This window comes from Quercus suber, unplaced genomic scaffold, assembly GCF_002906115.3.
Source record: "Quercus suber isolate HL8 unplaced genomic scaffold, Cork oak 2.0 scaffold_218, whole genome shotgun sequence".
Classification (NCBI taxonomy): Eukaryota; Viridiplantae; Streptophyta; class Magnoliopsida; order Fagales; family Fagaceae; genus Quercus; species Quercus suber.
Window position 1 is genome coordinate 876,778 of NW_027069676.1, and position 15,991 is coordinate 892,768.

The 15,991-nt window shown below is 34.0% G+C and overlaps 3 protein-coding genes and 1 non-coding gene across 4 annotated transcripts; all 4 read left to right on the forward strand.

Moving 5' to 3' along the window:
- Positions 1-468: 468 nt before the first annotated feature.
- On the forward strand, positions 469-2,762 carry LOC111990471 (SUN domain-containing protein 5; the record flags this gene model as incomplete). Its single annotated transcript, XM_065779834.1, has 2 exons — positions 469-987; positions 1,831-2,762. Coding segments are annotated over exons 1-2 (1,161 nt in total), but the record flags the coding sequence as incomplete, so codon positions are not given.
- Positions 2,763-2,768: 6 nt separating this feature from the next.
- LOC136070206 (F-box protein SKIP8-like) lies at positions 2,769-7,861 on the forward strand. The gene is made up of 3 exons (XM_065779819.1): positions 2,769-3,443; positions 5,736-5,932; positions 7,414-7,861. Exons 1-3 carry the CDS (start codon positions 3,006-3,008, stop codon positions 7,670-7,672), a joined length of 894 nt encoding a protein of 297 aa, XP_065635891.1. The 5' UTR covers positions 2,769-3,005; the 3' UTR covers positions 7,673-7,861.
- A 588-nt stretch (positions 7,862-8,449) lies between these two features.
- On the forward strand, positions 8,450-8,521 carry TRNAQ-CUG (transfer RNA glutamine (anticodon CUG)). The gene has a single exon. It is a non-coding gene; the product is annotated as a tRNA-Gln (tRNA).
- Positions 8,522-10,532: 2,011 nt separating this feature from the next.
- Positions 10,533-13,908, forward strand: LOC111990489 (uncharacterized). The gene is made up of 3 exons (XM_065779820.1): positions 10,533-10,896; positions 12,215-12,457; positions 13,490-13,908. The coding sequence occupies exons 1-3, from the start codon at positions 10,640-10,642 to the stop codon at positions 13,524-13,526; spliced, it is 537 nt and encodes a 178-aa protein (XP_065635892.1). The 5' UTR covers positions 10,533-10,639; the 3' UTR covers positions 13,527-13,908.
- The last annotated feature ends 2,083 nt before the right edge of the window (positions 13,909-15,991 follow it).

Consider the following 15,991-nt stretch of genomic DNA (forward strand, 5'->3'; position numbering starts at 1 on the left):
TTTTTTTTTTTTTTTTTTTTTTAAGAAGATGGGCACACCTAATTTGGTTCACGCATCAACACACAATTTTTTTTTTTACTTAGGATAATCATTGCAACACAAAATTGGTCCATCAATGTTCCAATAATTGGCACCCAAGACCATTTTTTAAAATATATTCTAAAATATTATTAAAAGGATCAAGATTTTTTTGACACCTCATAATATTTCTAAAGAAATTATCTAGATTTCAAATACTCCTCCACCCGTTGAAGTGTCTATTCTTATTGTAACTATTGAATTAAAAAAAAAAAGAAGAAGAAAATCCTCATAAGTGTCACTCAAGAATTGTAATATACGAGTGGCATATTTTTCTAACTTTAAACAAAATAAAATTATTGAAAAAAGCTGTATATAGAAAGAGTTACAATTCAAAACTGTTGTGTCAAGCTCAAACGGCCACTGAAAAAAGAGGTTGTAATGAAAGAATCTTTTTGGGTTTTGAACAACTTTTTTATGGTTGAAAATTGGGTTTTGATAAACTTTCCGAGCTAATAGCGCAATTTAGATGGCACAAAGTTGTTTACGCTAAACTGGGAGTTAAGAACTTAATATAGCCACAAAAACCACACACAAAAAATTCCTTTACGTGCTTTAATTTCACAGGAAAACTCTCTCTCTCTCTCTCTCTCCTTGTTGAAACAAGCGAGACCCACAAAATAAAACTGCCGACTTCACAACCCTGTGTGTCTGTGGGGATGAGAATTGATTGAGAAACTATGAAGAAACCTCAGGATGGGTCCTTCACAAATAACAAGAGCCACCAAAACATCAATAACAATGACAACAATGAAAATAACGAAAACAGAAGCAAGTGTAGCAGAAACAACAGCAACAACAGAAGGAGCTTCTGTGAGCTTTCCTTGTCTTCTTTGGTGTTCTCTCTTTGGTGCCTTGTCTTCTTGTTCTACTTTAAACTTGGCCTTGGCCATGGCAATGGCAATGGAGGTAATTCTTCTTCCCTTTTTGTTCCTTTTTATATATGGGTTCTGCACCATTTCTCACTCACCTCCTACTTTTTTCACTTTTGGTTAATTTTCAATTTTTTTAGACTATTGGGTTTTGGCCTTTTGGGGTTTTTTTTTTTTTTTTTGGTTGGGTTAAATTATTATTCTGTCTTTGTCTCTATTTTGCTTTCCCTTAATTTACTTACTTTTCTGTTTGTTCGGTACATATTTTGGCATTTTTTATTTTTGGGTGAAGCTTTTCATTTTTTTAAAAAAAAGTTTCAATTTTTGCCTTTCTTTTCTTTTCCTTCCATCTTTGTAGCTGAGTAGACAGTTGGAAAAAAATTGAAACATGGAATTCTGGGGTGTGATTGCAGTGCTATATGTAAGATTTGATTTATTTTCTTTTTTCCAGCAAATTTGTGGTAATTAAAGCAGATTTGTGGTAATTAAAGCAGGGTATAAAGAGATTGTGGTTACTTATTCTCTAATTCTTGAATGCTATTTTTTATTTTTGGTTTTGTGATGTTGATCTTTATAGACTAGGGAGTGAATGTTCCAAGGACTTTTCTGTCTCCTCCCTTTGTGGTTTCTTGTTTTCTGTTGCTGTACTTGATCTTCTATGTTCCATGTTCATTGTCCTTTGGCTGAAGTGTGGAGTCGAGTAAAGTCTCTTCTATTGCTGCCTTTAATATGTCATAGTTGTTATCATGAAATTTGGTGATTTGCTTTTAGTAAATTAAAACATTTGGAGTTAACAACTGCATGATCTTTGGCTTTTGTTATTTGAATGTTGGGGCTTTGTCACTTATTTATACCTTACATGATGTTATATTGATTGAAGGGTGTACTTCAGGGAATTCACCTCCTGATAACAGGAGCACACTCTGTCCTATTGTTAGCAATGATAGGCTTGGTGACCATGCATACTCATATATCACAAATGGAAGCAACACTCACACAAATGGAATGTTGTTACAATTTAATAAGTCAACTCATGGTAACAATTCCAATGTTCTTCGAAGATTTGAAAATTCCAACTGTTCAATCCCAGAGACAGTAAGTCTGGAAGAAGTACTTTTGAAAGTTTTAGTTTATGCCGCATCAGTGTGTGAAGTACAAGCACAAGAAGAAGGAGAAAAAATTCAAGTAGAACAACTTTCAAGTGGGAGAACTCATAATTCTAGCTATCTCAATTTTGATGAGTTCCGAAACATAACAAAGCAAGGAAAAGGTAAAGCCATGCCTAGTGACCTTGTTAACATCACCCACCGGCTTGAACCTGATGGAACTGAGTACAACTATGCCTCTGCATTTAAGGGTGCAAAGGTGGTGACTCAAAACAAGGAAGCAAAAGGAGCTAGTAACATTTTGGGGAAGGATCATGACAAGTACCTGAGGAATCCTTGTTCAGTGGCAGAGAAGTTTGTGGTAATTGAGCTTTCAGAAGAGACTCTGGTTGATTCTGTCAAAATTGCAAACTTTGAACACTATTCTTCTAATTTCAAGGAGTTTGGTTTGTCTGGCAGTTTAAGCTATCCGACTGAAACATGGTCCCCTTTGGGAACTTTTGTTGCTGCTAATGTGAAGCATGCACAATGCTTTAAGCTTCCTGAACCTAAATGGGTGCGGTACTTGAAATTAAATTTACTTAGTCATTATGGTTCAGAGTTTTACTGCACACTAAGTTGTCTAGAGGTGTATGGTGTTGATGCAATTGAGCGGATGCTTGAAGATCTTATTGTGACTTCTGTGGAACCTATTCCCAGCGAATTGAAAAAAAAAAAAAAAAAAAAAAAACCACCACCCTTGTTGTTGTTGTCTTCTTCTCCCCCCAAAATCCTAGTCTGCAAATCGATTTTTGGATGTCATCTCAAACAGCCAAAAAAAAAAAAAAAAACCTAAAAAATTAGAATCCTCGATAAATACTAAATTATTCGAAAAATCGAACGTACGGTAGTTTAGGGTTTGGTGGTGGTTTTTCATGTTTTTCTCCGAAGAAGCTTTGATGTCGTATGAATGGAGATTGCCTCTAGTTTCACTACGGTCCTCTCGTCTCAGCCGTTCTTTGTGCCCACAATAGTCACTGCTCTCTGTTTGCTACTCACTCTCTTCGCCTTCACCACCGTCCGATCGATTTCTTCCAAAGCTTCCAAATCGGTCGTGGACGGCTGCGATTTCGCCGCGTCGGCGAACAAGAACGGCGGCGGAGGTGGGGGTTGTGGCTGCGTGTGCAAGTGCACTTCGCCGGAGATGGTGGAGAAGGTGAATTCCGCGGCGGTTATTGCGGCGGAGAGGCAGACCGGCGCGTCAATGATGGAGCAGCTCGTGCCGGAGATTACCACTCACGCGCTCAGTTACTTGGACTATCCCAGCCTCTGCCGCCTCTCGATGACGAATTCGCTTATGCGAAAAGCCGCCAACGACGACAACGCTTGGAAAGCACTTTATCACAAGGTAAATTTCTAAATTTGTGAGTGTAATTGTGATTATAATTGAGATTAAGGACCATGGCATTGTTGGAAATTCAATTTACTCATTTGGGTATGTAGCAATATTGTTGAATACTGATAATTGAGTATTGCATTGTTGGGAATTTAACAGCCAGTAATTTAAAACGACAGTAATGCATGGAAAAAGTGGTGATTGTGATTTTAAGGAGCAAAGTATTGTTGGGATTTTACTCATTTTAGGAAATTCGGTAAATTTTTACACGGTATGGGGCATACATTGTTGGGAATTTAGCAATTAGTAATTTTGTTGAAACATTGATAGAGCATTGTGGAAAGCAGTAACTGTAAGTGTGATTGTACAGAACATAGTTGTTGGGAATTTACTCATATGGCTATTGCTACTAATGTGTTTAAACTTGAATGGTGATATTGCATGGTAAGAAGTAATTGTCATTATGTGGAGTGTTGCGTTGTTTGGGAAATGGGAATTAGAAATTACTAATCTTGTTGAATGATGAGAATGCATGGAATTGGCAGTAATTGCAACTGTAACGAGTACTGAGGAGTAATTTTTTTTTTTTTTGCACAATTGAGTTGAGAACATTGGATTAAGATCCTCAAGATTTCTGAGGGTAACTCTTTCTTAGAGTTCCTAAAATCCAATGCATTCAATTTGAAATGAATGGATTGGATTTTTCAACTTATCAAAAATTTAAATGGATACCAAATTGGTGATCTTTAACCTTTATTTAAATTTTGATGACGTGGTAAAATTCAATCCACTTATTTTAAAATGGATGGATAGGATTTTAGGACATTCATGATGGAGTTACTATAAGAGCTCTAGAAGATTTTAACCCAACAACTAATATCTTTGGTGAGATTGGGCTTCAAAACCTATTCAATGCATGTGAAACTTATAAGTTAGAAGTAAACAAAAAAAAAAAAAAAAAATTATTGGAACCCACTAGCATATATTGTTGTGTTTTGTAGACTTAGAATGTGGATTAAGTTTGTGGTGTCGTTTGAGGTGTTGTATGAGGAGTTTAGGCTATTTTGAGATCATCTGCTACTGGCGAGATCAAATAGAGATAAAATTGGGGTTAGGATTGGGTTTGTGGTGTCGTTTGAGGTATTGTATGATGAGTTTAGGCTATTTTGAGATCACCTGCTACTGGTCAGGTCACATAGAGATAAAATTGGGGTTAGGATTGGGTATGTGGTGTTGTTTGAGGTGTTATATGATTAGATTAGGCTATTTTGGGATCACCTGCTACTGGCAAGATCAAATAGAGATAAAATTGGGGTTAGTACTTTTTTTTGTTTAATTGGAGTTTCCACTAATTAGTAAAATTTATAAGAAACCAAAGTTCCTTTCCTTCCAGTTTTTTCTTGGTTTTGCAGCCACATTGTGGGTTTGTTGACTTGGGGAAACGTAGTGTTGAAAGCTTTTGGGGGGTGGGGTGGGGGGAGGGTGGGGGTGTTATTCCAACCTATAAATAAGAACTTTGGAAGGACAAATTGTTAAAAAGTATATACTATTATTGTCAAGAAAGCTGAACTTGTGATTATAGTGGATTTCCTTTTTGGTGCTTTCTTCTTTATCTCGCCTACAGGTCTTATCTGTCAGTTTTAGCTCAAATTGTCTTGGTGTCCTCAGAAGAAAATAAAGGAAATGGCATTTGAAATTTTGGGGTTTTGAAANTGTGGGGGTGTTATTCCAACCTATAAATAAGAACTTTGGAAGGACAAATTGTTAAAAAGTATATACTATTATTGTCAAGAAAGCTGAACTTGTGATTATAGTGGATTTCCTTTTTGGTGCTTTCTTCTTTATCTCGCCTACAGGTCTTATCTGTCAGTTTTAGCTCAAATTGTCTTGGTGTCCTCAGAAGAAAATAAAGGAAATGGCATTTGAAATTTTGGGGTTTTGAAACCTGCATGTGGAGGGGAATGTGTCTGGATCATGCCATCTGGATTTGATATTGATGCCTGTTTTAGTGTATTTTTGTCTCTACGTTTCTGTATTATGCTTGTATGTAAGACCGTGTATTCTGATTACTATTTTTGGAATTTTAGGAATTCAGAGCATTGTCTTTGTAGCTGACAACAGTGGTTGGCTGTGTTAGATACATCTTTTCAGGGGGCATGTTCCTCATGTTTGCTAGGTTTATTTATTTTATTTTATTTTGGATGTCATGTATGTGTCACCAGCAGACCTGCTGTTTTATCTACTGATCACTATCTGTGTTTTGGATGTATTAATGAACTTCTTGTTTCTTAAATTCTCTTTTAGGACTTCACATGGGAACAGGATAGTGTGACCCCAGCCAATGGGTGGAAGGCTTACTATGCTGCTACAAGAGCCATTGTGAATATTAATACTGAATTCTTCAACATCATTAGAGAAAGGTCTCTTCCAGCAATGAGTCGTTTTTGGCTAAATGCAGATTTTGTGAAGTGTGTTCATGCATCAGGAGAACTCTTTTCAGGGTATGATGTTTTTTAGATTTTCTTACAAAAATATGGTTTCTCTAAGCTTATGTTGCTTTATACTTTGATTACGGAAAAATAAAATTTCAAATATGTTTCTCTGTTAAGGTTATATTGTGTTTGTGTGCGTACATATATTTATATTTTTTTATGCTGCTATTTTGTGTGTGTCCTGTTTTTCCAAGTAGCCTAGCCTATAAGTTGCTTGCAGTAAAATTGTGACATTGTTTCAATCATGATAATTTTTTTTACTGTAATTTTGCATAACTCACTCTCTCTAACCAATATGTATGTGTGTATGTATTACGTTGCTGGGATGAAAAGGGAGAGAAGGGGGCCCGCCCGGGGGGGGGGGGTGGGGGGTATTGTTGGGAAGTATGCACTGTGTACCTCTTGTACCTGGGTTGCTGCAACCATGCTATAGCTATGTAGCGAGTAAGTTAGCAACTTGGTTGAGTCCAGAATGCCTGGTTCTAATTGACTGATGCTTTCACTAGCTGAGATCTGACATGGTGTTCATGAAGGATTTAGCCTAGTAGAAGTGGATGAGCCACAAAAATACCCTTCACATGTGTGTCAAAGATTACACTTGAGGAAAGGTTGCCCATGTACAGAACTATGTATATATATCATACTGAACTACTTTCATGTGTTTGTTATGTAGAATGTATGCTTAGATGCATTCCATGTGCATATACATGCAAATTCATACACGTATATGGTTTTATATATGTGTGTGTGTGTGCGCGCGCGCGCTTACGTGATTCTGATTGGGATAATTTCTGCCACTTGCTATAATTTGTTCATCTTCAGAGTTGCATCTCATAGACTTCTAGCATGTGCAGCATTTAGTTTGTTGGTGAAGCAACAGGCTGATCCATAGTTGTGAAAGGGAAAAGGTCAATTTGTAGCATTATGGCAGTTTTCATTAAGCTGCTATATGTTTGCTTGTTTTGAAATTCCATGTTTTATGGCCCTGCTTCCCTAAGATATCTGAATCTGATGGACATTTAAATTTTTTAAGGTTTTTAATAATTTTATAGTTAGAGATTTTTGACCTATTAATTGAAGTCAAGTATATAAGAGAGTTCTTTAAAAGCAGAATGCTTTCTTTTAATGGTGGAAACATCAGAAATATTTGAGCACTGGATATAGAATGCTAATTAGATGGGATCTTGAGACGGTCCTTTCTGTTCTAAACTTCTAATAACTGAGAGAAGGGTAAGGTGGAGTTCTAGCATTGGATATTTTATAATTATTTCTTGCACAAGTAAGAACATCATAGCATGTTATCTACCTGACCCAAGCACTGGCTTTCAACAAAGAAATGCGTAGTTATATGCTCTTAAGTTTTCATACTTGCAAAAGCTGTAGGGCTTGCTGGGATTTCAACTTTTTATCTGATCTCTACTGTTGAGTTTGCTTTTCTACATTTGATTGGAATTAAACAGGAGCTGAGTCATTTTTGTTTCCTCCTCCAGGTATAACGCTGTAATACAGAGTTGGCAGCTTGCATTTAATTGGCCGCAAGGTGTCAACTTTCAAGTTCGAGATGTACGGGCTCGGGTTATGTCAGAGATGGCTTGGGTTTCCATGAAAACCTTCGTTGACATGGATTCCGGGCCATTCAATGTAACTAATACCTTTGAGTTCCATAACGGACGGTGGTATATGGTGCATCATCACAGCTCTGTGATGACCATTGATGGAGACGTGGAGCAACAGCTTGTGCATGCATAACAAAAGAGATGATACCAATGAGATATTAAATACTAGTCACCAAAAAAAAAAAAAAAAATAGTGGTGGTATTTGCTAGCTGGAGCAACTTGCATGAAATTTCATTATGATTTCTTTGGACTATCCTTATTAGTTTTGTCAACCTCAGTTTTGGTTGTTTCGTGGTAAAAAGAGGTCCTTTTTTTTTCTTCTTTTGCCCTCTTAATCTTTAGTTTATTTTTGGTTTTACCATTTGCTAGAGCTATTTACATTAAAAAATTTGAGAGGGATGGGATTGAGTGTTAAGAGTTTCACATGGATTAAATTACTGGAAGTTCCAAATAACAAAATTTCAAACTAAATTAGGAGGAAAGAAAGTGGATTCAGGGATAATATGTAGAAGTAGAACTGGAAATGAACCATATGTGGTGGAAATAGCAAAAAGGAATTGTGCAACTCTACTTTCGTAAACTACATGATTTGTACATAATAGGGATTGGTTTTGTAAGAAGTATAGACTAGAGATGCTTGAATGGCTTTGTTGCAATATCTTCACGCAGTCTTAAGTTTACTAATACAAACTTGGATGACAAGTGATCTGGTTGACCAATCAATTCTCTTTCTTTCTAGTTTTTGGATTGCAAACTCGTTGGATTTTATCCTTTCTAAAGAGAGAAAGAGGACAAGAAAGTTTCAAATTTCAATGCTGCCCATCAACGATAGAGTAGACTCAAAAGTGTTCGATGAATGGGCTCAATGGAACAATATATATAATTTTAAATTACGAAAGACAGCAACAAGGTTCCATGGTCTAGTGGTCAGGACATTGGACTCTGAATCCAGTAACCCGAGTTCAAATCTCGGTGGAACCTCTCTTTTGCACTTTGTTATTCATTTTTATTCAAAAACTTGTCGGTTTCACAGCCCCAATTTTTATTGAATACCTAAATAAGGCCCTCATACTTTCAAATATCCTTTTTTATACCCCTCTTTCTCGATCCTAGATTGTGATACATATAGATTGCCCCATGATTTCACCCCCACCCCCACCCCAAAAAAATAAAAAATAAAAAAAATTATAAGACATTTTGTAACTAATCCTTGAGTTCTCCTTATAAATCTCTAACTCTAATTGCATCTTATATATGAGATGAGGAACTCTATTATATCTCCATTTGGCGTACTAAAAGCACATAAGAGAAATTCTATATACACACACACACAATTTAATGATTAATTAAATTCATTTTTTTTATTAAATTCATGTTTTCAAAGATGTTATTTTATGACATATACTTTTATCTCTATATAAAATATATTTGATTTATTGTAGATTATCATTCTTATTTTCTATTAAAGAAGATTCATCACTTCATTTTTTTAATGAAAAGTAAAATCTTACAATTCTCAATTCCTTCATAGAGACCCGTCCACCAATTCTATGTAGGTTCTCAATTTTACCTATCATGAATGTGGAGATATTCTTAGAGAGAGTAATGCTAGGAGAATAATCACAATCTTTCTTGCAATTTATTATGGTGGCAGAATATAATGGGAGCAATATCACTCATTGCTATCAAATTCATTTTATTTCGACTGAAATTTTCATTTTAATTAGTTAACCAGAATGCATTACTCATTATACCATTTAATTTGGTCCCATTATGCTAAATTCTTATCAGTGCCATCATTTCAGTTGGAATTTGAACAAAGCTTTATTTCATTTTTTTTAACTATTTTTTTTTTTCATTACTTAACTCAAGTATGACTTGTTTCCTTTTTGTTTTATTTTTCATTAATAACGTATTTCCTTAATTTATTTTTATAATGATGTTATTAAGAATGTGTATTATATTATGATTGTGAATAAATACATGATATGGTAGAACACTATCTGTTGAAGAATTACTCAATTTTACCTATCATGAATGTGGAGATATTCTTAGAGAGAGTAATGCTAGGAGAATAATCACAATCTTTCTTGCAATTTATTATGGTGGCAGAATATAATGGGAGCAATATCACTCATTGCTATCAAATTCATTTTATTTCGACTGAAATTTTCATTTTAATTAGTTAACCAGAATGCATTACTCATTATACCATTTAATTTGGTCCCATTATGCTAAATTCTTATCAGTGCCATCATTTCAGTTGGAATTTGAACAAAGCTTTATTTCATTTTTTTTAACTATTTTTTTTTTTCATTACTTAACTCAAGTATGACTTGTTTCCTTTTTGTTTTATTTTTCATTAATAACGTATTTCCTTAATTTATTTTTATAATGATGTTATTAAGAATGTGTATTATATTATGATTGTGAATAAATACATGATATGGTAGAACACTATCTGTTGAAGAATTGGGTATAATTATTTTGTATGTATAGAGTAACCCCAAAAGAGCCAAAATAATAGTTTGAAATAGACTAATATCAAAATATTCCGTTTTAATGGATAAACCAAAATAACTATCAAAATAGAATTAAACAACATTTATATTACTTTCATAAGAATTCACCACAAACACCAACATTTTTTTTTTATTATTATAAATATTTACAAACACTATTTTTATCATACATCAATCTTGATATTTACGATAACTGATGTGAGGGTGAAGATGCCAAGAAAATTTTGTTAGTGGGTATTAGAGATAGAGTCTAATTAACTTCCCTTTAGTTTATGGTATTTGTTAATGAATTATTTTAATAAAATTTTAATATTATTTTTATAAAAAAAAAATTGTAATTTTTTTTCCCATAAATTTTTTTCAAAAATAGTTCAATAACAATCCATTCAGCATCCATTAACAAAATCGTTTTAGAAATACATTACAATAATGGGTAATTGATAAATATGTGATCTTAGTTTCCTTACTGACTCCTTACTCTCTGGGCCTTACGTTTGAAACAAAACAAAGGTTTAGTAGCTGTTATCCAATCCTCTCCCTGTTCACTCAGACACAGAGAGAGAGAGAGAGAGAGAGAATGGGAATTGCTCTAGTCTCAGTTCCAGCACCTCATCAGAGCTTACTCTCTCAACGTCCAAACATTAGCAGCAACACATGGTTGCATGGCTCAGCAACTGCTTCCATTAGATACCCATCTAAGCTCTCCATCCCTCACTGCTCTTCTTCAACTTCTGTTGTAGAAGAAGGCCTTCCTCCTCCTCCTCCTCCTCCACCTGATTCACTTCCTGTACAGTCAGAATCTGCCACCAATGACACGGACAAGCTCCCTCTGAGGTACTACAACTTTCTTATTTTGAATTCCAGCCAACCCAGTTTGGATTTGGATAAATTCTTTAACTTGGAAAATCATTACCAATTATCTTCCTAAAGCTTGTTTCATTGAGTCTCTAAGAAAGCCATAGGAAAGTGAAAAAAAAGGCCCAAGTTTTGGGTTTTTATTTAGTGTTATGGTTTCGTCCTAAGAATTATACTTATCTCATCTAAGCCAAATTGTTGCAAGAGGCTCATTTTAGTGTATTTGTGGGGTTGGGTTGGGTTGGGTTAAGAACAATTTTGTACACAACATTTACAAAAAGTTAAGCTCATATGTTGAGGGTTTTTTTTTTTGAGAAAAACTCATATGTTGAGGTGAATTACACTTTACAAGCCAAATTGTTGCATGAGGCTCATTTTGAGTAATATTTGGGTCTTTGCTGGGTTGGTTTTAAAACACATTTTATCCATATAATTGATTAGAGTAAGTTACACCAAGTTAAACTCGTATTTTGATATGAATTATACTCTACAAATTTACAAACACTTCCCTTATTATCAAACGTAAATTGGAAATTCAGTTTTAATTATTAGTATGATTGTTCAATTAGGCGGTCTAATCAATGGGTAAAATAAATACAGTTGATTAAATATGGAAGTAATACGAGTTAAAGGGGGCTGTGACTAAAAGCACGTTTATATTTTATTCTAATTGTCGACTCTTATTCACAGATCGTTAGTGACTTATGAAGAATACACGTGGGTGACCCCAAGATTTTGGGAATAAGGCCTGATTGTCATTGTTGTTGTTTAGCAACTTATGTATCAAGGGATGAAGGTTCTGAGTGTTAGAGTTGTGTGAAATTTTGATAGCAATTGGGTTTAGATATAATTGCTAATAATAGTTTATGGTTTTGGACTAGGCATGTTTGTGCAATAATATGATCAAAACAGGTTACTGATTGATGCTTTTGAAAGATTTTCTTACAGAGGAAACTCTAGTTGGTCTATATGGTTTCTCTTGCATAAAAAATCCTCTTAAATGGTTACTTGATCTTTGGAAGGAACTGGTCTGATGCAGGTCAATCTTCATTTAAAGAGTAATTTGGGTAACATAATTTCTTTTCTTGTGCTAGTTAATGAATCAATGAATTGTTACTTGATAAATTTAAATTTTGATACGCAGAAAAGCCTTTTGGCTTGACCATTGTAGCATTGGGACACTATTGAGGTTTCTTTTTGTCCAAATTTAACTTCTAACTTTGATTTCTTGTGATTGATGATATAAATAGGAACAATGTTCCATTCTAGTGCTGTAAACAAACTTACTTTCCTGCAGGGGTTGTAAGGCCTGTGGGAGGGAAGAAATAGAGAATGGATGCAATGGTGAGGGTAGGATTCAAGGTGGGATAGCAACAATTCCAGGCTTTGGCTGGTGGCCAATAAAGGCTTACAGGCCTTGTCCTGGATTTGTGGCATCTGGTGGTAGGTATACACGACGTGGGCAAAGCATGGATGAGGTTGCCTTTGGAAGGGGGGCGAGAGGAGCTGCTGTGGGGACTAGCGGTGAGGTTCAGTCAAGGTAAGACTCCTTTGTTTTGTTACATTTCTTACTCTCCTATGAATTGGTCTTAACGTCTCTGGATGCTGTCACTGTCATTACAGATGACTATGGTACATCTAAATGCATAAGAGATATTTGAAATTTGGATTGTGTTGCTAGTAGAGGTTGATTACATTTTTGTAAGTGAGAATTTTGGGTTAAAGTTAGGACACTCTACATGTGTCACTTCATTTTCCTCTTCAATTAGAATATTGACCAGGAGGAAAGAATATTTTATATAGAATTCAAATCAAAATCCAAACACTTGCATTGCCAATCCGAATGGTGGATATATTACTTTTGTTGAGTGTCATTGAGAATAATGGTTTTAGCGCAGTCGACACAAAGAGAGAAAGTTCATGCACATTTCGTGGATAAAGGAAGAATCTTTGTATATATTCTTTCCAGCTTAAAGTAGGTGTTTGGTTATTGGTGACTGTTAACAATATAAAAAGAGAGAGAATGACTGAATAGTCTGTATAATATTATATGTGTAACAATATACAAAAGAGAGCCTTTATATAGGCTAGGTATGTGTGCAGTACAAGTAATAGAAGTATAGTACAAGTAATATACTAGGCTAAGCCCAATGGGCTAATCTATACACTAACATCCCCCCTCAAACTCGAGGTGGAAGGCTCTGATACCATGTTAACAATATAAAAAGAGAGAGAATGACTGAATAGTCTGTATAATATTATGTGTGTAACAATATACAAAAGAGAGCCTTTATATAGGCTAGGTATGTGTGCAGTACAAGTAATAGAAGTATAGTACAAGTAATATACTAGGCTAAGCCCAATGGGCTAATCTATACACTAACAGTGACAGTAACTGCATTGGCTGTGCATCATTCAGTTTTGATGAAATAAGATTCTTATTCGTTAAAAAGAGAAATAAGAATCTTATATTCCTGTGTGTTATGCCTTTGTTTTGGAAAAGTATTGATGACTTTTAATCTAAGTATTGAATCCCTTGATCCTTGACTCCATATTACACATATTCATGCAGCAAGAAAAGTCAAGGTCCAAGTAAATTTAAGAGATAACTTGTGTGGTAAAGGATTTTGATTAAGACAAAGGAAGGGCCACTTAAATATGTGGGAGAGAGATACATTTGCAGCTATAGTTGAAGCACTGAAGGAAGATATGAAAGATAGGATGGAGAAATGTTTACTTTCCTCGCAACATATCAAGATAATTGGAATGAGATTCGGTGGGTTAGTTCTTCAAAGCCGACAATTCAATTTTCTGTAATGTTTTTGAAATGTGAACATTTCACTGTTTTTGAATTCTCAAATACCAATATGGACACTTAAATACTTAATAGTATGAAAGGTCTGTTACTTCTCTGCTCAGTTGGAGCTGATTCCATTTGTCAATCTGTTCAACTTATTTGGTATATGTATTGACTTTTTAAAACTTTTCTTATTTTTTGTTCAAGTAAAATTATATTTTTACCTACTTATCTTTTAAGTCAAATAAACCAATGAAAATGAACAACCATTGAGGCAATAAATATGTTTTTTTTTTCCTCTTTTTAAATTATATTGAGAAAATTATAATTTTATCTTTCTCCTTTCTTACTCTCTTTGGTAGGGCAATGGAAAATATTGGGAGTTTAGAAAAGTGCGAGGATAGAAAATGTTCGTATGTTCTACCATGTGTGTTTGGTAGAGAGGAAATTACTAGTAAGCCATTATTATTAACAGTGAAAGATTAGAAAAAACAGAGGGGTAATTTTGTAATTTTATTAACGTCATCACCTTCCTAATTTCTTCCCAATTTGGAAGGAAAAAAAAATTATGGGGTCAAGTTGAAAATTATATCCACCCTGTTTTCCTTTCTCTTTCCACTTCAACCAAATAATAGAAAATCACATTTTCCACTTTCATTTCCGTTTCCTATTCTCATTTTTTATTCAATAGGTTATGTATCGACTATATTTAACAACTACTAACTAGGGTAACAACTAGTGAACTATGGGTTAGATTGTAAAATTGACAAAAGTTCTAAGCTCTAAAGCTGACTATATTTAACAACTACTAACTAGGGTAACAACTAGTGAACTACGGGTTAGATTGTAAAATTGACAAAAGTTCTAAGCTCTAAAGCTAACAAATAAGCCTCGTGAGAAAAGATTAATGTTATAACTATAAATTATTTTACAACATTTTTACAAATTATTGATATAGTCAATTCTTATTGTTTCTCATCTAAGCTCATCATTAACATTACATTTTCATTGACTAATAACTACTCATCACATTAGCAATTTGTAAAAAAATGTTGTGAAAATCATGTTTTGTCGAGTATTTTAACTTAATGACAAAAGATCCTAAAATTACTTACTAATAACTATTTATTACATTAGCAATTTGTAAAAGCAATTTGTAAAACATGTTGTGCAAATCATGTTGTGTCTAGTATTTTAGCTTAATGGCAAAAGATCCTAAAATAATAATAATAATATAACGGCAAAAGTCCTCGCCAATGTCGCCATAATAGGTTTTAGAATAATTTTAATCAGTTCTAGTGGCCATCTGTTATAATTAACGGTATTCAGTAATGCAATAGCCCTTCCCTTCGGAAGTCGGAAGTGCATTTGAAATTCGTATTGTGTGAAATATGTTTATAAAGGTGACTTTGTGAGTGTTTGGATTCACGTTTGCGTGTTTGCATTTTCACTTTTCAGTGTTTTCCTCTTTTTTTTTTTTTTTTTTAGCGGCCGTTGTTGACTTTTTTCCCCTGTACAGTGTATATCAGTGGATTTTGTGCACTGTTTACAGAACTCACAAACTTCATTTTTCAGCAATTTTTTCATTAAAAATGAGTCTTATGGTACTATTTACACATTTAAAAATTATTTTGCTACAATATTTTCAATTTTCAACAAAATAAGTTGTATTCAAACAGACCCTTTGTCTATTTTAGCGTCGAGAAAATCCTACTTTGTTTTTACTTCACTTTGATAAATAAACTCTGATGAGTTTCTAGAATTTACTCTACTTTGGTTATCCATTTGGTTTAGGTCAATATTTTTTTATTTATTTCATATACTATTTTGAGGTCTACACAATTAAAAAAGAAAAAAAAAAGATCAAATGTATTTTATCCTTCTTATTAACATTATATTTAAAAAGGTAAAAATATGTCTTATATATCCATAAAAATTTGAATAAGGATTTATTTTAGTTCATAAAATTTGGCTCGGGTTCTATTTTAGACTTTAGTCTTAAAAAAAGTGTAATGTACCAAGTGAGTCCTTCTATATCCTTATTATTATATTCTTACTTAAGAGGCCAAATTTTACAAAGTCACGTGGTGTTCTATTAACGATAAGCTTACAAAAGGACTAACTTAATATATTTATATTTTGGGTTGGATTAGGTTGGGTTTGTGGTATATATCAACCCAACCTTACTTTGGGTTGAGAAATCTCCAATTTGGATTGGTTGTCGGGTTAGAGTCATTCAATTAGGTCTAAAAAATTGAGTTTTATTCAACTATTTAA